Source organism: Diceros bicornis, chromosome 5 (genome assembly GCF_020826845.1).
Source record: "Diceros bicornis minor isolate mBicDic1 chromosome 5, mDicBic1.mat.cur, whole genome shotgun sequence".
NCBI lineage: Eukaryota > Metazoa > Chordata > Mammalia > Perissodactyla > Rhinocerotidae > Diceros > Diceros bicornis.
This window is the reverse complement of record NC_080744.1, coordinates 39147817-39170581: the sequence shown is the minus strand read 5'-3', so window position 1 is coordinate 39170581 and position 22765 is coordinate 39147817. Positions and strand designations below refer to the sequence as shown.

At 38.9% G+C, this 22765-nt stretch overlaps 1 protein-coding gene across 3 annotated transcripts in view; it reads right to left on the bottom strand.

The window, feature by feature from the left end:
• Positions 1–22765, bottom strand: part of RTF1 (RTF1 homolog, Paf1/RNA polymerase II complex component) — a 44017-nt gene that overhangs the window by 8433 nt on the left and 12819 nt on the right. For all 3 annotated transcript variants that reach the window (XM_058541279.1, XM_058541280.1, XM_058541281.1), the window contains 6 exons: positions 13867–14014; positions 11388–11592; positions 5006–5120; positions 3662–3773; positions 1291–1426; positions 625–802 (listed from right to left, as the gene is read on the bottom strand). In XM_058541279.1, coding sequence (XP_058397262.1) covers positions 625–802; positions 1291–1426; positions 3662–3773; positions 5006–5120; positions 11388–11592; positions 13867–14014 — 894 coding nt within the window. The remainder of the gene's footprint in view (positions 1–624; positions 803–1290; positions 1427–3661; positions 3774–5005; positions 5121–11387; positions 11593–13866; positions 14015–22765) is intronic.

Sequence of the window (22765 nt, the reverse complement as noted above, 5' to 3'; positions counted from 1 at the left end):
AGCTTTCTGGGACATGGTATGGCTGGTCTTCACAGAAGGAGGTAAACACATGTTAAAACCATACAATCCAGAACAAAAATAAACAAAAACAAAAAAGGAAAAAAATCAAACAGCTATGTTCCAGCCATCCAGACCACAGAAGCAATGCTGGAACCCACAAAATAACCTCTATTAGGTTGGAGGGTTTTTTGTTTTTAAACCTCAATATAATTCCCTGTTCCAAACGTCACTTAATACATAACAGGGAAAATTTTCACTTATTTATTTTTCAAATGTACAAAGGTTCCAGATTACGTAACTCCCAACAAATACTTCATAAATGTCTCTGTTCTTGCTTTTATACGGAAGGAGGATAGAGAAAATTATTCTAAATCTCCAATTTTAGAATAACTTTAGAAAATTATTCTAAAACCCACAAGTCCCTTTGGCTCCAAGTACTCTTCCTGGCAGCAAGTCATGCATGATCCTCGGTTACCTCAGATTGTCACTATTCTAAGGGCACCTCGATTAGAGTCTATTTTGCCATTAAATGGTAGCATAAGAGTGACAGATTTGTTCAATAGCTCCAGTCAAGAACTGTTATATTTAAAACATGGACAATTGTCCAAGGAAAGAAACACCAACCCGGTAAACTGGTTTGCTGTTGTGGTTTCCGATGCCAATCCGTACAAAACATCCTGTGACAGTTTTAGCAAAGAAGGGCATGTGACACCAACGTTCTAGCTTATGCCGTGATAATCGAACCCGATTCAATTCTTCGGGTAAGGAGACTGGTTGTGATTTTGGTGGGATCTCTTCTTTCCTGTGAGGAACAAAGGGCACTGGGAAAAATGTTCATCAAAGAAACAGATCAAGATACATAAATAATACCATCTTCTTAAAACTTAACCAAAGTACATGTGATTAATGCAGTAGGAGAAATAAATGAAGCAACAGGAAAGAGTGGTAATAGAATCCTGTTCCTAATCAGTAGTGTGAACTGTCTTGAACAAAGCTGCCATCCCAGATAACCTATCAGAGTAAGAAAACTAATGGAAGCTCCTGGCCAACGAGAAGATGACATGAAGTCAGGTCCCACCTGCCAGGCCCAGATGAAATGTCCAGGAATGAAGGCAAAGAGCCAAAGGCAGGAGCATAGGTTTGGGCTGATGTACTGGGAAACTCGGTCAACAGTTCAGGGTATGAACCAAACAAAGTTCACAGCCCAAACAGGGAGATTTTGGAAACTACACTAAGCTTCTCCTCAAAAACCCCACCTATCCTGACTACTAGACCACAACGTAGACTTACTCCTCCTCTTCATCAGACGACGATGTCCGGGATGAACGGTCTGACTTTTCACTGGACTTGTCGTCCTCTTCCTCCTCCTCATCGTCAGAGTACACCTCACTGGTTTTTAATGGCTGTTTTTTGGCGAGGAGCTCAGCTAAAAAGAAAGGGGAAATGTTTACTTGGGTTCTCTTAATAACAAACTGAAACATCTTTCATCCTTGGAAAAGAACTGGCACATGAAAAGGACTCAAAAGACAGCTCCATCCTCTGGACTAGACCATGATTACTTGGGCTACATGCAGAAGTGAGTTAAACCAGAGTTAAAATCATTCAGGCACCAAATGTCAAGCCCCAGTAGACAAAAAAGTGCTGGAAGATTGTCACTAAGTGGGCACAAAGGGTCACCAACTCTACTGACAGTTGTCTTTTATTGCACTCAAGAAACTTGAAGACGGGCAAGAAAGATGGGGAAAAAACTTATGTCTTCAGGGAATCTTTGAAGAAAATTTTATTTTGAATTTACAGTACTATTTATAATAGCAGAAGACTGAAAACCACCCAAATATCCACAAAGGGGAGTGCCTGAATCACTGCTGGTGCATCCACCCAGTGGACTACTATGCAGATATGAAAAAAGGAATGAGCCATTACTCTAGATTTTGAGTCAGAAAATGTTTTTTAAAGGGTCAGATAGTAAATATTTTAGGTTTGTGCTTTATATGGTCACTGTCTCAACTACTCAACTTTGCTATTATAGATAGAAAGCAGCCATAGACAATTATGAAACAAACGGTCATTGCTGTATTTCAACAAAATTTTATTTACAGAAACAAGCAGTCTACCAACCACTGCTCAACATAAAAACTAAGGAGTGATCTCTAGGATATAGGGTTAAGTGCGGAAAGGAACGTAGAGAAAAGTGTGTCAAGTGTGCTACCATTAATCTAAGATGGGACGTATTTACCTATTATGGGAGGGAGGTAAGGGGTGAAACAGAAAGATACGGATGCTAAACTTCTTTGAATACACATTGGTTGAAAGATTTGATTTTGAAACCTTGTATTTTATGTAATCATAAAACAAAACAATAATAAAAAGTCATCTCTACCCATCACAAGCAAAATGAAACAAAGTATTCATCTGACAGCACACTATGCAAAAAGAAACTGTAACAAGTGACTTTAAAATAGTCATTTGAAAGACAGACACATAGACCAATGGAATAGAGAGCCAGAAATAAACCCTTGCATATACGGTTCATATGATGTTCGACTAGGGCGTCAAGAGCATTCAATGGGGAAATGACAGTCTCCTCAAAAAATGCAGATGCAAGAGTAGGAACAAATGACTGTTGATCTGAGTTTAGGGGCAGTTTGTTATTTCACATTATTGTGCTAAAAGCTAGGCGATGGAGTTGGTAATATCACAAAATGAGAGACAATCAGATATTTTGTGTTTCCTGAAGGAAGTATACACCACCACTAAAACTTAGCCTTCCCCAAAAAACAAAATAGAAACAGAACAAATCCAAATTTGTCCAATTCTCTACCTCTCACTACAAATTACAGGAAATTCGAGGGACTAGAGGAGCACATTCAATAATACCAGTGGGATGAACTCAGCATCTGTGAGAAACTACAAGATAAATGGCCCAGTTTTTTTCGACAGATAAGCTGCAAGGGGGAAAAAGGAGAGATGGACAGGAAAACCTAATTAAGTACTTCAGGGACATATTAACAAATCACAATGTGTGGATTTTATTTAAGATCCTGATTCAAACTAACAAATTAGTATATTTTATTAAGGGATTCGTTGTTACTATTTTTTAGGTATTATATTGGTATCTTACTTATGTTTAAAACACAAGTCCCTATCTTTTAGAGATACATATTGAAATATTTGCGGTTGAAATATAATGATGCTGGGATTTATATCAAAATAACTTGATGGAAGAGGGAATATAGATTTAACAAGATTGGCCATGAGTTGATTGTTGAGGCTGGGTGATGATGGGTTCACGGAGGTTTTTTTTTTTTTTAAAGATTTTATTTATTTATTTTCTTTCCCCCCAAAGCCCCAGTAGATAGTTGCATGTCATAGCTGCACATCCTTCTAGTTGCTGTATGTAGGACTTGGCCTCAGCATGGCCGGAGAAGTAGTGCCTCGGTGCGCGCCCAGGATCTGAACCCAGGCCACCAGCAGCAGAGCACATACACTTAACCGCCAAGCCACGGGGCCGGCCCCATGGAGGTTTATTACACTCTGCTCTGTGTGTATTTGGACTTTCCCATAATAAAGAGTTAAAAAGGGGGAAAAATAAAAACGGGTACCACAAAGTCAACTCATATGATCAAAGACACAAAGTAGCCATTACATTTTCCCCACTTACCTGTTCTGTTCTTCCGTTTTTCTCGCTCTGCTTTTAGCTCCTCCATGGCTTGAGATTTCTTATCTAGTTTCTCATCCCGTTTGGAACGCCGTTCCTTGTTGTGGGATGTTACCTGGGAAGGGAAGGAAAAGTAGGATGGCTCTTTTTACCAAATGCTGATGATAAGATTTTCTATACCCAACAATTAATCATTCAGTTCTCCACTGTGAATCTATATTGGTTGCAGAAACTGAAACTTGTTTAAGGGGAGAGAGCATCCTCTTGTGGACAAAGAGGACAGAGTAGTAAAGTCGGCCCTTGTTTTACCTGTCTAATAAACAGAAAGCCTAAGAATTATAGGAATACACTTTCTGGAAGGACACCCTAGATCATAGCTAATATTTGCTGATACTGTCAACAAAGCTTTTTGTGATGAATGCACAGATGACTAATTTTCCCAGCTACATTTATTACCAAGTCCAGGATGACATACACCTGAGTAAACATCATAACCAATATGGCTACCTGGGACAGGATGTTTACCAACTGTCCCTAAAGGGATGCTCACACACCAGTGAGCTGCTTTTTATTTTTTTGTGTGTGTGTGAGGAAGACTGGCCCTGAGCTAACATCTGTTGCCAATCCTCCTCTTTTTGCTTGAGGAAGACTGTTGCTGAGCTAACATCTGTGCCAATCTTCCTCTACTTTACATATGGGACGCCACTGCAACATGGGCTGACGAGCGGTGCATAGATCTGTGCCCAGTATCCGAACCGGTGAACCCTGGGCCGCCGAAGCGGAGCGTGCGAACTTAACCACTACGCCACTGGGCCGGCCCCAAGTGAGCTGCTTTTTAACTGGGCCGGCCCCAAGTGAGCTGCTTTTTAAAGGTAGACATGAGTGAAGAACTTCTAAGGAGTTAAACAGCGCATCTAACGGTGAAACAATATATACAGAGATTAACAAAACCTACAAGATGAAGACAGCACGTAATAGTCTTGCACTAACTGACCTAGGCTCATTAATATAAACCCATCTTTTACATAAACACACACACGCACACTCAAAACAGAGGTTTTACTTTTGTGTGTGTGTGTGTGTGTGTGTGAGGAAGATCAGCCCTGAGCTAACATCCGATGCCAATCCTCCTCTTTTTTGCTGGGCTAACATCCATGCCCATCCTCCTCTATTTTATATGGGATGCTGCCACGGCATGGCTTGACAGCAGTGCGTCAGTGCACGCCCAGGATCCGAACCTGCGAACCCCGGGCCACTGAAGCGGAGCACGCACACTTAACCGGTGCACCACCAGGCTGGCCCCAAAGGTTTTACTTTTTTGATAATGAGGATCATTGAATCTCCTACCTGAGATTCTTGAATCTGTGTCAGCTTTTTCTTCTCCTGCTCCTCTTCCTGCTTTTTCTTTTTTTCTTTCTTTTCTTTCTTTTTGGCTGTTTTCAGTTTTTTCTTGATTTCAAATCTGGTTAAAAGACATTTGTTTGGTTTTTAAGTGGTAACGAAACATGTGTAAAGACTGATTTCTATCAGATAGGAAAAAGGAAGTAAGAAGGGGGAAGGAGTTAATAAACGTTTTGGCTTCCTGCATACAACTCCAATGCACCTTATAAGTACAATAAAAATACTGACTATAAGTACACCAAAAGTACCTGAAAACCTTAAGTTGGAATAGACTTAAAATGAGAGAAAACATTCAGGATACTGTTGTATCCTGTTGGTAACACACAGCTCTTCCTCAGCCTTCACATAATAGAAGAAAATAGTTGATTTCTGGATCAACTCCAATGGTGTTCCATTAGACATAGAATACAGCCACAGAGAGCCACTGTCACACTTTTAAGGTGGTGAGGACAAAGGATATATTTGAAAAATACCACTTTCCAATCTTTCTTCATTAGGAAAAATGTCCCCCGCATACCTACCACAGCAAACGTGCATAAATACGCTATTCTCTTAAACAAATGCAATCTCGCCACCCTCCCTATAACAAAAACCAGGCTTTTATAAAACGCAACTATTTTTTTGTGAATTTAAGGAACTTTATGGAAGGGATAAAGGAAATAATTAAACTCTTATCATAACACTCTAAAATAACCCCAATTGCCATTTTACTTAGTTCCTAACACAGTATTCAAAAATGTTTTGGGGCCGGCCCCATGGCTTGTCGGTTAGGTGTGCGCGCTCCGCTGCTGGTGGCCCGGGTTCGGATCCAGGGCGCGCAACGACGCACCGCTTCTCTGGCCATGCTGAGGCCACGTCCCACATACAGCAACTAGAAGGACGTGCAACTATGACATGCAACTATCTACTGGGGCTTTGCGGGAAAAATAAATAAATAAATATAATTATAAAAAAAAAAATTTTTTTTTGTCCTTTTCACTCATAATTAAGGTTGTTAATGTACTTTTATAATGTGAGATAGGAGAGCACTCTTATGAATTTACTCCTTTTAAAAACAGTTAATAAGTACACAACACACTCCTAAATAATCAATGGATCAAAGAAGAAATCACAAGGGAAATTAGAAAATAATTTGAGATGACTGAAAATGAATACACAACATATCAAAACTTATTAGGATGTAGCTAAAGCAGTGCCTAGAGGTAAATGTACAGCTGTAAATGCCTATATTTAAAAAGATGATAGATTTCAAATCAATAATTTAACCTCCACCTTAAGACAGTGGAAAAAGAAGAGCAAACTAAATGTAAAGCAAGCAGAAGAAAAGAATCCATGAAGATTAGAGCAGAAATTAATGAAACACAGAAGAAAAAAACAATATAATCAATGAAACCAGAAGATGGTTCTTTGAAAAGATCAACAAAATCGACAAACCTATGGCTACACTGACCAAGAAAAAAAGAGACAAGGCTCAAATTACTAAAATCAGGTATGAAATCAGATATCACTATTGACTTTAGAGAAATAAAAAAGATCATAAAGGAACACTATGAACAATTGTATGGCAACAAATTAGGTAATTTGGATGGAATGGAAAAATCTCTAGAAAGTTACCAACCACCAAACTGACTCAAGAAGAAATAGAAAAACCCGAATAGATCTATAATAAGAGATTGAATTAGTAATTTAAAAACTTTCCACAAAAACAAACAAACAAAAAAACCCTCAGGGCCAGATGGCTTCCCTGGAGAATTCTACCAAACATTTAAAGAAGAATTAATACCAATTCTTCACAAACTCTTCTAAACAATAGAAGAGCGGCAAACACTTCTCAATTCATTTTATGAAGCCAGAATGAAGCCAGTATTATCTTGATACCAAAGCCAGACAATAACATCACAAGAACAAAGAAGTATAGACTAATATCTCTTATGAATACTGACATAAAAATCAACAAAATAGTAGCAAATTGAATCCAGCAATTTATAAAAAGGATGATACACCATGACCAAGTAGGATTTATCCCAGAAATGCAAGGTTGGTTCAACATAAGAAAATCAATCATTGTAATATACCATATTAATATAACACTTAATGGTGAAAGGCTAAATGCTTTCCCCCTAAGACCAGGAACAAGACACGGATGTCTGCTCTCATCATTTCTATTCAACATGGTACTGGAGGTCAAGAAAAAGAAATAAAAGGAATCCATATTGGAAAGCAAGAAGTTTAAAACTTCTCTCTTTTTGCAGATTACATGATCTTATATATAGAAAAACTTAAGGAATGCACTAAAAACTATTAAAACTAATAAATGAGCTTCAGCAAGGTTGCAGGGTACAGGATCAACATACAAAAATTAATTGTACTTCTATATACTTGCAATGAACAATCTGAAAATGAAACAAAGAAAAGAATTCCATTAACAACAGCATCCAAAAGAATGAAATATTTATGAATAAATTTAACAAAACCAGTGCTAGACTTTTACACCAAAAACTGTAAAACATTTTTGAAAGAAATTAAAGAATACCTAGAAAGACACCAGGTTCACAGATTAAAAGACTTAATATTGTTAAGATGGCAATACTCCCAAATTTCATCTGTAGACTCAATACAATTCCTATAAAAATCTAAATTGCCTTGGTGTTACAGAAATTGACAAGCTTATATTAAAATTCATATGGAACTGCAAGAGGTCCCATAAAGCCAAGACAATTTTGAAAAAGAACAAAGTTGGAGGACTCACATTTCCCAAGTTAAAAACTGACTACATAGCTACAGTAATCAAAACAATATGGTACTGGCATAAAGATATACATATAGATCAATGGTATAGAAATGCGAGTCAACAAATAAACCTATGTATCTATGGACAATAGATTTTTGACAACAGTGCCAAGAGTGGGGAAAGAACAGTCTCTTCAACAAGTGTACTGGGACAACTGGATATCTGCAGGCAAAAGAATGAAGTTCAATCCCTACCTCACACCACATACAAAAATGATCTCAAAATGGATCAATGATTTAAATATAAGAGCTAAAACTATACAACTCTTACAAGAAAACATAGGGGTAAATCTCCATGACCATGGATTTGGCAATAGATTCTGAGATATGATACCAAAAGCTGGACCAAGAAACAAAAATTGTACTCCATCAAAATTACAAATTTTTGTGCTGGGGCCGGCCCCGTGGCTTAGCGGTTAAGTGTGCGTGCTCCGCTACTGGCCGCCCGGGTTCGGATCCTGGGTGCGCACTGACGCGCTGCTTCTCCGGCCATGCTGAGGCTGCATCCCACATACAGCAACTAGAAGGATGTGCAACTATGACCTACAACTATCTACTGGGGCTTTGGGGGAAAAAAAAAGGAGGATTGGCCGTAGGTGTTAGCTCAGAGCCGGTCTTCCTCAGCAAAAAGAGGAGGATTAGCATGGATGTTAGCTTAGGGTTGATCTTCCTCACAAAAAAAAAAAAATTTTTTTGTACATTAAACAACACTATCAAGAGAATGAAAAACACAACCTACAGAATGGGAGAAAATATTTGCAAATTATATATCTGATAAGGGTCTAGTAACCAGATTATATAAAGAACTCTTATAATTCAACAACAAAAAGACAAGTACCTTGGTTAAAAAATGGGCAAAGGACTTGCACAGACATTTCTCCAAAGATATATAAATGGCCAATAAGGACATGAAAAGACGCTCAACATCATTAGCCAACAAGAAAACGCAAATCAAAACCACAATGAGATACTAATTCACATCCAACAGGATAGCTATTATCAAAAAAAGGTAAAATAACAAGTGTTGGTGAGGATGTAGAGAAACTGGAATGCTTATACATTGCTGATGAGAATGTAAAATGTTGCAGCTGCTGTAGACAACAGTTTGGTGGTGTCTCAAAAATTTAAACATAAAATTACCATATGACTCAGCAATTCCTCTCCTAGGTATATACCAAAAAAAACCTGAAAATAGGTACTCAAACAAATATTTGTACATGAATGTTCACAGTAGCACTATTCACAATAACAAAAAGGTGGAAACAATCCAAATATCAATCAACTGATGAATGAATAAACAAAATGTGTATATACATACAATGGAATATTATTCAGTCATAAAAAAGAATGAAGTACTAATATAAGCTACATGGATGAACTTCAAAAATATACTAAGCAAAAGAAGCTAGTCACAAAAAACTATGTATTGTATGATTCCATTTATATAAAATGTCCAGAAATAGGCAAATCTCAGAGAAAGTAGATTAGTGGTTGCCTAGGGCTGGGAGGCTTAAGAGGAAATAAGAAATGACCACCATTGAGTACCGGGTTTCTTTCTAGGGTGATGAAAATGTTCTGAAATTAATTGTGGTGATGGTTACACAACTTTGCGAATATATAAAAACCATTCAATTGTACACTTTAAATGGGTGGATTCTATGGTGTGTAAAATATATCTCAATAAACTGATTTTAAAAAGTTTTTTTTTTTTTTTTTTTTTTTGTGAGGGAGATCAGCCCTGAGCTAACATTGGTGCTAATCCTCCTCTTTTTGCTGAGGGAGACCGGCTCTGAGCTAACATCTATTGCCAATCCTCCTCCTTTTTTTTCCCCAAAGCCCCAGTAGATAGTTGTATGTCTTAGCTGCACATCCTTCTAGTTGCCGTATGTGGGACGCAGCCTCAGCATGGCCCGAGAAGTAGTGCATCAGAGCGCACCCGGGATCTGAACCCGGGCCGCCAGTAGCGGAGCGCGTGCACTTAACCGCTAAGCCACGGGGTCGGCCGTAAAAAGTTAATAACAGCTTATATTTACATAATGTTCTTATACGTATTGTCTCACACAAGGCTTACAACAATCCCCAAGGAGGAAGCTGAGGTGGGAAGAGAGTAAGTGACTAATTCAGATCACCTGGCCAGGGAGTGAATTGAGCTTAGATCCTCTTCTGATTGAAAATGTCAGTGCTCTTTTCACCCCCAAGCTACTTTTTATGCTGCCTGCACTCAACTTTAAAAATAAAAGGAAAAAATTTTAAAAAGAGGCAGCCCTAGAATAGGTGAAGAATCCAACAACTGAAAATGACATCTCACTACTGGCACCACTGGCTATAAAACAGGATGCTAATGGTATTTACATAAAAAGATTGTTATTAAGATTAAATGAGATCTATACAAAGACCTTTATTAAGTGAAAAAGATGGAGGAAATTTCTGAGTTACTATACTGTACTGCCTTGCAGCTAAACAAATGAGCTACAAAAAAATCTCAATTTTCTGTGAATGGCTCTGAACTTCTGCCTTAATTATCATCACTGTAAACATTCTTCCAGTCACTAAAAAAAAGTCACCAAATCAGTCAACTGCCTCAATCATAGAAGGTGAAAAATACAGGGCCTGCCCCATGGCTTAGCGGTTAAGTGCGCGCGCTCCACTGCTGGCAGCCCGGGTTCGGATCCTGGGCGCGTACCAACTCACTGCTTCTCCGGCCATGCTGAGGCCGCGTCCCACATACAGCAACTAGAAGGACGTGCAGCTATGACATACAACTATCTACTGGGGCTTTGGGGGAAAAAATAAATTTAAAAAAAAGGTGAAAAATACAAAAACCAAGCCTGAGATAAGCAAGCCATTACTCGAGCTACTCTGTGATTTTATCACAGGGTTCTATTGGCCTTATCTGAGAATGTCTTGTTACGCTCTCCACAGTTCAGAAATAGAGACAAATTTTAGAAGTCATTTCTACCATCTGGCAACTCTGACAGTTTCTTAAGACCTGTTTGTTCCAATACAGGTAACCTTGGAAGCATTCACACTCAAAACAAATGTATTACTTGCTGCTGACTGAAAGCCAAACATTCTTGTCTAGGATAACTCACTATACTTAATATGGTTTCCAGAAGGGACAAACAGGCTCCCAGATGAAATGGAACCAACTGCTGCCAAAGCAAATGCTTCTATTTTTCTTTCATGATATTAGGTAGGTAGGGAAGGAGCCTAGTTCTGAGGACTATTTTATTACCTGAGACAAAAGTAAAGTTTATTTTTACCTTGAAATTCTGTTAGAAGGTAAGGAAGAACTTTTTCCATTTAAATATGGCAAAAGTAATTCAGAATACTGAAGCAGTTTCTGAATATCAAAAAGCAATTTAACATTTGAGTTTTTAAAAAAATACAAAAAGGATAGTGAGATGCCTAACTCGTAATAATGTAAATAATGATGAGAAATTCCAACTCTTGAATCCTTTGAAGACAGGGCTCCAAATGTGAATTCTGGAAAATTATTTTATTATTTTATTTTATCATTAAGGAATTACTACCTTACCTTCTTTTCAACACCTCCCTCTTCTCTATGCGGTTGAACAGTTCTTGCTCTCTCTCCTTCTCTGTCATCTGTTCCAGACGGGCCCTGTCTTCCTCATCTCCCATGAGGTCTTCTCCATAGCCATCATGGAACTCTTCATCTTCTGAGGAAGAGTCTGAATCGGAACTGGAGGAGGAGCTGTTGCTGTCAGAATCTGACACTTCACCTGCAACAAGGACCCAAACATAGATTAAGCTATGCTACAGAAGACTGAGGCCACAGGTGACCCCAGAGTGTTGATAATCATTACCCCTTGGTTCTCCTAGGTAAAGTGCCACATGGCCACCTCAACTCCCTTGGGAACAGTTCTTGGTCTGCCTTTGGCAAATGCAAACACAGGTTAGAGAAATTTAGGCTGGAATAAGAAACCAGCATGTTCTTTTTAATTCAAACTTTTTATTTTGAAAAAATTGCAGACCTAAAGAAAAAAGTTGCAAGAATAGTTTGATTCGCATACACCTTTTACTTAGGTTCACCCATTGTTAACATTGCCAATTTACTTTCTCTCTATCTACACATATAAAATTACGTACACATTTTTGTTATTTATTTCGCTGAAGTGAGAGTAAGTTGCAGAGATCGTAACCCTTCAACCCTAAATACTTCTCGTAAAATAGATTCTCTCTTAAGTAACCAATTATACAATTATCAAATTCAGGGAATTTAACAATGATGTAATACCATTATCTAACATAGAGTCCATATTCAAATTTCACCAATTGTTCTAATACAGTCCTTTACAGCCACTTTTCAGCCAAAGGAGGACCCAATCTAGGATCACATTGCATTTGGTTGCCATGTTTCTCTAGTATCCTTTAATCTGTAACAGCCTTTGTCTTTCATGCCATTGAATTTTCAAGAGTATAAGCCCAAAAATTATCTAACAGAATTTTGTAAGGTGATGAAAACATTCTGTTTCTGAATAGTAGTCACCACACGTGGCTACCGAACAAATGAAATGTAGCTAGTCCAACTAACTGAGAAACTAAATTTTTCCTTTTAAGTTTTAATTAATTCAAATTTAAATAGCTACAGTTATCAAATGTCCCCCAATCTGGGTTGGTTCGTTTCATCAAGAACTTATTTAGGTTCTGAATTTCTGGCAAGAATACTCCCTAAGTGATTGTGTCCTTCTCAAAGTATCATATCAGGAAGCAGCTGACATCTGTTTGTTTTATTACCAGGGATATTAATTTGGATTACTTGTGTCAGGTGGTGTCTCCCAGATTTCTCCTTTGTAGTTAATAAGTATAGGGAGATACTTTGAGACTGTGTAAACATCTGAGTCCCCAACAAACTCTCACCAAATGGTTTTAACACTCACTGATAATTCTTGAGTAAATCAATTATTACTATGATAGTTGAAAAATGGTGATTTTCTAACTATCATTTCTTCTACATTCATTAGTCGGCATTAAAAAAAATCAATGTTTTAATTTTTTTCAAATATCTTTTTTTTTTTTTTTTTTTTTTTGTGAGGAAGATCTGCCCCGAGCTAACATCCATGCCAATCCTCTTCTTTTTGCTAAGGAAGGCCGGCTCTGAGCCAACATCCAACGCCAATCCTCCTCCTTTTTTTCCCCAAAGCCCCAGTAGATAGCTGCATGTCACAGTTGCACATCCTTCTAGTTGCTGCATGTGGGATGCGGCCCCAGCATGGCTGGAGAAGCAGTGCGTCAGTGCGCGCCCGGGATCCGAACCCAGGCCGCCAGCAGAGGAGCGCACGCACTCAACCACTAAGCCAGGAGGCTGGCCCAAAAAATCAATGTCTTAATGAGTCATTAAACTGCTTAGTGAATTCCTAATGAAACTAGCTCTTGATAGGACAAAGGGTGGCATAGAAAAAGGTGGCATACACCACGAATGAGTATTAAGTTAAACTAGTAATTTCATAAGAACTATGCCTGACTCAATTTGAGGTAACATTCACGGGCATGTGCTTAAAACCAGGTTAGGCCAATTCTATACAAGCCAGTTTGTATATAAATATTAGTTTTAAAAAGAAATGTAAAGTTGACCATTTTAGTCCTGGAACAAGTTCACTTTCAAGCTAGTGTTAACAAAAATTCTGGAACTGGTTTCAAAATAAGAACATTTTTTACTGAGTTTCATATCTGGTTCAAGGATTTTCCTCCTCAGTCAGACCATGTGTAATCAAGAAAAAGTGAAGGGAAGGCACTCAGGGTAAAGTGAGTTGAGACTCTTATGCAGGGACTCCTCAGGGGTTCCAGGGGCCTCACTAACCCTTTGGAATGGCATATATTTTTCTTGCTTCATTCAGATTCTCAGAGGATCCACGACCACTGAAAAGGTGATGGCCCACTGCAATAAAAGCAGAGGCCATGCTGTATTGCAGGCACCTTCCCCTCCATTACTGACTCTGCATCTTCAACCTGCCAGGAGTGGAGTTCACTCCCAGGATCTGGGCTGCTTGGCTCACCTTCCTCAGGGGCTGAGCTCTCAGCTGAACTGTCTTTGTCTGAACTGCCCGAGGAAGCAGTTTTGTTGGTCTGTTTCTTCATGGTTCCTTTCTTCTCTATTTTTCTGGCCTTTCCTTTCTTCTTATTTTTATTGCTCCCAAATGTCCACTATAAGGAAAAAAGAAAAAGAAAACTGAAACAGGGACTTCACTGCGAAAAGTTGAAAGATTCAAGAGTCAAGAGTCTCTGACATTCATCAAAATGGTTACAACAGTCTCTATGGCTTTGAAGCCAAAACGAATACACTTTATACGGAGAAAGATATGGATTTTTGAAAGCTTGGTTAAAACTTCATAACTGCTGGGGCCAGCCTGGTGGTGTAGTGGTTAGGTTTGCACACTCCACTTCGGTGGCCCAGGGTTCGCAGGTTCGGATCCCAGGCGTGGACTCATCAAGCTACACTGTGGCGGCGGCCCATATACAAAGTAGAGGAAGAATGGCACAGATGTTAGCTCAGGGACCGCCTTCCTCAAGCAAAAAGAGGAAGATTGGCAACAGATGTTAGCTCAGGGGCAATCTTCCTCACAAAACAAAACAAAAAAAAACCTTCATAACTTCTGGTTTGTAATTTCTTACAGATAGTAGATAATTAATAAAATAAACAAAATTTAACTAATGTACTTTTTATCACAACAGAAAAACAAAGATATCAACTTTATGGCAAGTCAACTGAGTTAACTAAAACTCAGTTGTTGCAGAAAACAGCTTCTAATGTTTCCTGTGGCAGAGAGGGCAGTAATTGCTAGGGGTTGGTATGTCTGGGTTTCAGTACACAGAGGATGGTTTAGTTCTGGAGTGGGTTCCAGGGAAGCAGAGAACAAAGTTCGTGTGCAGGAGAAAACTGCAGAGAGCACAGGGAGAAAGGATAAGGGCCACTCCTTGGCATAGATGGTAGCACTGGTACCGACTTCAAGGAGGCAGAAAGTAAAGTAGACCATTATATACGTGTGTGTGTGTTTATCTTTTAAAAAAAATCTGCATATATTGCAACATAATGTTTAAATTGGATCATAAACAGGAGATCCCATACATCTAAACATAAGGAACCTGCAATTTGCATTATCAAAGTAACAGGCAGGCAATACAGTTAGTTAATCACTCCAAGGCCAAAAAAACTATCTTTATCAAGCACTTTAATTATGGGGCTGAAAGACAATACAATCATTTTAAAAACTCACAAAAACTGTTTAGTTACATTAAACCACACCTCCTTTGAAATTTTAACTTGTCAGTTTAGGAGTATGATTTTAGGAGTATGATTTTAGGTGAAAAATACTTTATTTTATGTACTATATTTTATATAGTACTATATTTTATATATTTTATATAGTACTATATTTTATATAGTACTATATTTTATATAGTACTATATTTTATATAGTACTATATTTTATATACTTTATTTTATGTACTATAAAGGATAATCATCTTTCCAGCATCACAGATTGAATTATAAATCTGGTATTAACATAAAATTTCTACATCTAATATTTAACAATAACACAAAGTCTTTGCTCCTTCTATAATGTGATTGTAAATTAACCTACCTCCCAATAGCTAAAATCATAAGTAAATTAATTTTGGATATTTTTTGGGGGGGTGGGTGGATGGGTAGTTCTGATGAGGTTTCCATCTTAGAAATGTTCTATATGAGATTTTTTTTTTTTTTGTGAGGAAGATCAGCCCTGTGCTAACATCTGCCAATCCTTCTCTTTTTTTGCTCAGGAAGACTGGCCCTGGGCTGACATCCGTGTCTCATCTTCCTCCACTTTATATGGGCCGCCGCCACAGCATGGCTTGCCAAGCGGTACATCGGTGCGTGCCCAGGATCCGAACCGGGGAACCCTGGGCCGCTACAGCAGAATGCGCACACTTGACCACTTGCACCACCAGGCCGTCCCCCCATATGAGCTATTCTTAAGAACCACAGTCTTGTTTACCTTGATAAAATATTATGAAAGGGTGCCATTTTAATCTTCTGATTTTTCATTTTAATTTACTCCTATTATTTAATTTAATTTAAATTTTTATTTTTTTGGTAAGAGTGGCCCTGAGCTAACATCTGTGCCTATCTTCTTCTATTTTGCCTGTGGGATGCTGCCACAGCATGGCTTGATGAGTGGTGTAGGTGCCCAGGATCCAAACCTGCGAACCCTGGGCCGCCGAAGTGGAGCGCACTGAACTTAACTACTGCACCATTGGGCAGGCCCCTTTATTTTTTATTTTATTTTGTTTTTTGCTGAAGAAGATTAGCCCTGAGCTAACATCCTCTGTCACTCTTCCTCTTTTTGTATGTGAGCCGCCACCAGAGCATGGCCACTGACAGACGAGTGGTATAGGTCTGCGCCCAGGAACCAAATCCAGACTGCCAAAGCGGAGCACGCAGAGCTTAACCGCTAGGCCACGGGGGATGGCCCAACTCTTATTATTTTAACTGCCACTTTATTATTGTACTCAAGAGCTAGGAAGAAGGGACAAGTGAAAATGAAACAATCACATGTTCTAGAATGATACATTAAGTGAATGAATAGTGACTTCTCTGTATAAGTGAATTTACTTCTCAAACTTTAACATTTCAACATCTAAATTATTTATATAGAAATCCTAATGCTTCTCTTCTAAAGACTAGGTGTCTACCATTTTAAATTTTACTCATTAAGGAAGATAACTTTTAGGTGAGTCTGAAAGAATCTAAAAGAGCCTAACGTGTTCAATTTCTTAGTTAACTGAGCTAAAATAGATCCACTTGCTATGCTGACAATACAGATATTACTAGAGGCAATAATGTGTAGGACATCTTTTGCATTGGCTTTGGTCATGCACATAATAGACAGTCAATATTTATTGGTTGGTTATGAAAATGGACATCACCTACCTCTTCCAAACAAGGTGTCTTGGCCCTTTGTACCACCTAATAGAAATACGAAGAGGCCCAAAGCTTCGTGAAGGTTGAGCTACCAGGGTCACATGTGTGTTAGAGTGACTAGGTCTATTTTTGCCTATAGATTTGGGTTTCTCATGTGCAATAGAGCCAAATTATGAACTCCCCAGGGGGAAGAAAAGTTTTTATGAGAGCCAAAAAGGCCTAAATGTGAAGTCACAGAGGTGAATCTAATTCAGGAGGTACTAGGAAGCTATCTGGCTTCCTCATCCCTCCACCTGCTTCAATCTGCCACTGCCTGAGCTTAGCAATTGTCACTCATTTGTAGTCTATGATGTTTATTCTTTGGGGGAGAGGGAAGAAAGATAAGATGGAAGCAAATAAAATCTTTTGATTTAAAAAAGGCTTTTCTGGTTAAACCTGAGTGTGGGAAGGGAACCTCATTGTTTTTCCTTCTAACAATTTTCAAAAGAAATGAGACAACAAAGCTGGCTCACCTCCCACGAGGCTGCCTCAAGAGGGTCTGTCACGCCAGTGGCAAACCACCAAGCTCACTATACGTGACAGGGTTTTAGGGGAATTATAATAACGTAGGTAACTTTACTTGAAAAAAATAAATTTCTTATGAATATACCTTTCAGTACTGAGAAGCTAGATTAAGCTACTTGTATATTTACTTTGTAAAAAAGTATCTTACTTTTGGGAAACCTTTAAAATCTAATCTTAAGAACAATAAATATTCATTATCTGAAGCTTTTAAAAAATAGAAAAGTATTTTTAAAGTTAAAAAAAAAAATCACCTATATTTCTACCACCCAAAGATAAATAATCACTTAAAATTTGGGGGCCAGTCTCATTATTATTCTTATTTAATATAGAGAGAGACTCAAATGGGTCCTGAAAATATCCCAAAGATTTTTTTTTCTGGAGAACAGATCACATCTGTAATATTTTACATTTACTCCTATAAACCAGAGGTTCCTGAATGTTTTTTGGTCTAAGTACATATTTTAAATATTTGCCCAGTACCTCTTCTCCCAAGATCACAGAATCTAATAAACCACAAACGAGATGGTCAAGGCTTGTGGCAGGCAAAATCCATAGGGAAATATCTTAATCCAGCCATTAGCCCAGAGATTGGTCATTTACCTCTGCAAAAGCCTTATTCTCTTGACTCTGAGACAGGCAGAAAATGAACTCTTCTTTCATTGCTAGAGTGTGGTAGTAAACGGAGTCTAAAGAGCCAAGGACAGGATTAAAGGGATGCTCTTAGGCTTTCCCCATCCAGCAGAGAGTAGAAGAAATGACCTGGCATTTCTTTATTTGTTTTGGGAACTATGGCTCTACTGAAAGGCAAGCTCTGTTGTAACCTTAAAAGTGCCCTAAAATGGACCACACAGAAGGCAAGAATACGAAAATGAGTGCCTGCTGATCTGCATCTGAGTAGAGGCCAGAGCATGCCCCAGTGAGAGATGCTCAAAAACAATCTGGGAAAGGGAAAGGATCCATTGTCAGTCAGGACTCTCCTCCATACTGCCATTCTGCTTTCTCAAGCATTCTACATGTACGTGGGCCCACACACAACACCAGGGAAGTATTATGTATACATGCAGTGAAGAAAACCTAAACAGAGACTAGAAGGAAGATGTTTTCTTAACTAATTAATTAAAAGATTAGCAGTTTGACTCTCACTGATGTAACAGATACTCTAATGGACAGCAATTATCTAACAATACAAAGAGGGTTAGTACTACACAGCCCTTGCCAGCCTGAGTGTGTGTGGGGTGTTATAAGCAGGTCCCTACTCCGGGAAGCAGCTGATCTTTCTGGCACTCAGCTGAAAGATAGGAAGGAACATGAGGTCAGGAGTGGTTGCTTTGGACTTGGGTAGCACTGAGATGATGAGCATTTGAGCATCCTGGAGGCAGAAAAGCAAAGAAACTTCAAGATTTCAAAGAGGTTATATCTCTCATGGGCAAGGAAGATCATATTCTAGGTCTTAGGACCCAGAGCACAAACCATTGCAGCCAGTTACTCTGAAATGAATTTACAAGTGAAATGAAATACTTTGAGGTAAGTAGGGTTCAAGAGGAACAGCTGGGCTAGTGATAACCTACACTGAGAATGGGGATTAAAAGAACTGGAACATAGCCCAAGCCCTTAACCTGAGACTGTGTCCTTATCTACGAAGTAGGAATAATAACACTGCTTTGACCACCTATCAGGATAGTGTGAGACTCAAAGGAGACAGAATAAAAGAAATTTAGAGCACATCAGAAAGTAGGCAGTTCTATATAAATGCAGGGGACTATTTCATGATGGGAAAAGGAAATCAGAACTTCTGTGAGCATGTTTTCTCATCTGAAATAAGGGAGTACAGATGACCTCTATGACCCTTCAGAGTTTTAAAGTTGCAGGATTCCATACGAACTGAGTGTTATACTAGGTCAAAGCAACTGTCAAAGAGTTCTGTAGTTATTATTTTAGATCTTGACAGTGGTCAGCAAAGAGGTGTGTGGGGAGGGCCTGGTTCTTGATTTAGGTGTTTTTTTTCCTGAAGGTAGAAAAGGGTCAGTAGAGTTGAAGAGTAAATGCAATTTAACATCAGCCTAAAGAACACGAAGAATACTTTGGCTTTCTTTCCCCTTCTAGTATGTAATTAATCAGACAAAATACAAAAGACACTACTGTATTTTATAATCAGGCAATCACATATATTTAACTGGAAAACACAGAGAATCCCAACACTCAATCACAAAAACTTATAGTCTGATTACGGAGACAAAAACAAAAGTGAAACAGAAGTGATATTAAAAAATGTAAAATACAATCAGTACTCCATTTCACTGTGTGGTAGGAAGTGTCAGAACTTGTAAACAAGTCTGAGCAAGTGGTCCAGGAAAATCACTTTATTCTTCCAAAGTCTTGTGATGAGATTTTAATGGTGTCTAGATAAATGAGGTGCTACCGTATGGTTATCCACATAGCCAAGAACCAAGCAATATGTTAAAAAAAAAAAAAGGCTTGTAAGCAATCCAAATAGCTGTTGCTAAATTCAAGTACTAAAGCAGAGTATTCCAACCTAAACTCTACGGGGTCCCCTGGTTTCCTGACCCCAGAGCAGATCAGACGCAGGAAGTTGGAAGTAGAGCAGATTACCAAGAGCCGAGAACAAGGGCCACTTCTTACCTACAGTAATGGAGGAGAAAGAAAAGGTGTAAAAAGCAGTACCACACAGCTTGATATTTTGGAAGTCATTACTTCATAGTACAAGAACTGCCATTCATAATCATGACTAAATCAGCATGAAAAACAACTATATGTAATATCAAAAATTTTTTCAAATACAGTGGGTTTTTTTGTTTTTGTGAGGAGGATCAGCCCTGAGCTAACATCCGATGCCAATCCTCCTCTTTTTTTTTTTTTTTTTTTTTTTGCTGAGGAAGATTGGCCCTGGGCTAACATCCGTGCCCATCTTCCTTTACTTTATATAGGACGCCACCAAAGCATGGCTTGACAAGTGGTGCATCGGGGTGCGCCTGGGATCCGATCCTGCGAACCCCGGGCTGCCAAAGAGGAGCATGCACACTTAACCGCTGCGCCACCGGGCCGGCCCCTCAAATATAGTGGTTTTATATTTTAAACTTTCAAGCATTTAGTTTCAGTATTGGGATAATTCATCTATGTGGAACATCTTGTTCCAGAGGAACCGTGTGTATGAAAACTTTCCTAAACAAGTATACACACAGGAAAACAGCTTAGCAGTGAAGGCCTTTATCAGAAGCATGTGCTAATAATGTATTATCTGTATGGTAAAGCAATAACCAAATGATCTTGGGTATCTAGGCTGACTTCCTAGAAAAGCTGTTACTAAATGAATTTATAAGTATAAGTTGTATCATTTTCCAAAATGTTCTATTAATAAAAACATTGGAGCCAGCAAGAGATAACAAGAGTAGGAAAAGGAATGCAACTAGATCAAAGTGGGAGAGCCCCAAAGATCAGATGGGATAAGAGAAAAAGAGAAGGAAGAAACTTCAGAAGGAAATAAAGTAGAAAAAAATGGAATGGGGGAAAAACAAGAAGAGACCAGAATCTCTGAAGAGGCCAGTGGGGTCATCAATGCAACTAGGAAGGCTGACAAAAGTTCTGAGGAAGAAAAAATAGGAGTGACAAGTGCTGAACTTCAGGGCTGGGCGAAATGCTTTTCGTTCTCAAAATCGCTGAAAACAAGACTATATATGAAGCTTTTAAAAACAGTAATTCTTTTTTTTTTTTAATTAATTTATTTTTTTCCCCCAAAGCCCCAGTAGATAGTTGTACGTCATAGCTGCACATCCTTCTAGTTGCTGTATGTGGGACGCAGCCTCAGCATGGCCGGAGAAGCGGTGCGTTGGTGCGCGCCCGGGATCCGAACCCGGGCAGCCAGCAGCAGAGCGCGCGCACTTAACCGCTAAGCCACGGGGCCGGGCCCCAAAAACAGTAATTCTTGTTTAGGCAGAGGGTATTAGAACATAATTCAGCTGTTTCCTCACTTTGTCTAACGGATTCAATTTCAAACAATAAAATAAGGGTTTTCTTGGTATCCAACGTGATTTTTACCGGTAACAAGTGAAAATCTAGGCTTTCTCCTTATCTCGCCACAGCTATCTGTTTCTATATGATCCACCATGTTCCTAAAAAGGACTCTGAACGACTTGATTTAGGATTCTGTTCCTCCTAACAAATAGACTTTTTTGCTTTGGCCATTTTTTTTTTTACCCCATTTCATGAGTAAGTGGCTGCTACCTCTCCTTCTCTTAACCTTGTTATTTTTCCTCCTTGCTTCTCCTATCAAAAGCTTTCAAGGACAGGCAGTGACAGCCCCAAAGTGCCACAGCACAGCACTATAACCTACCACTGATGTGTGCTTTCCAATTTCCTAGGCTTGGTCAGTGTAAACCTTACAGAAAGAGTCTTGCTTCTTAGTTTTACATGTGCCACAAGATATCACTGAGAACAATTCATTTACCAAAAATAGCACACAAGCATATTCTCTTTCATTAAACTTAGGTTTCTTCCCCTGCAAAGATACTATACATGAAACCTCTACTATTCCCTCCCTCATTGATCCTTATACTTAATGTCCAATACACCCACTTTTTCTGGATAGGAAACTTTCTTAACTTCTCCCTATTCCCACCTTTCCCCCCTGATCAATTACCTAGATATCTTCTTGCTCTAAAATTAGCACATGTCTCTCCTTATAACAAACCACCCATTAAACTTCTAACTCAGTTGTTCTTGACCAGTTTTGTGTCCTAGCAAATCTGAGGTGACCAACATACTTCTTTCTACTTGTATACATTGCTCACTAACGACAATAAACAACAAAAGAGGGACCGGCCTGGTGCCGTAGCGGTTAAGTGCGCACGCTCCACTTTGGCGGCCCGGGGTTCGCAGGTTCGGATCCTGGGCACGCACCGATGCACTGCTTGTCAAGCCATGCTGTGGCGGCGTCCCACATAAAGCAGAGGAAGATGGGCACAGGACCAATCTTCCTCGGCAAAAAGAGGAGAATTGGCATCGGATGTTAGCTCAGGGCTGATCTTTCTCACAATAAAAAAATAAATAAATAAATAAAAGAGGTGGGAGGGGAGAAGGGTTGAAAGGTGTATTTGAAAAGACTCCAGCGTAGCTTCTGGTACAAGTAGGTTCCATCTGACTGAGAACTGCCAATTTAACAACCAAATTTCTAAAAGGCTAGTCTGTAGGTAATAAGGATATAAAAGCCCTAGCAGAAATTAGAAGACATAACAAATTATGTCCGTATGTGGTTTTTACCTACAGAGATGTATGAATATTCATTATGAGACAGCAAAAAAAGCAAGAGCCTCTGTCTCAAACTTTATATTCTAAAGATGTCTCAGAAGTCCCCTATCCATTCTAAAATATCTCTATGGCAGCCATAAATCTGAGTGCACAGTAAAACCACTGAG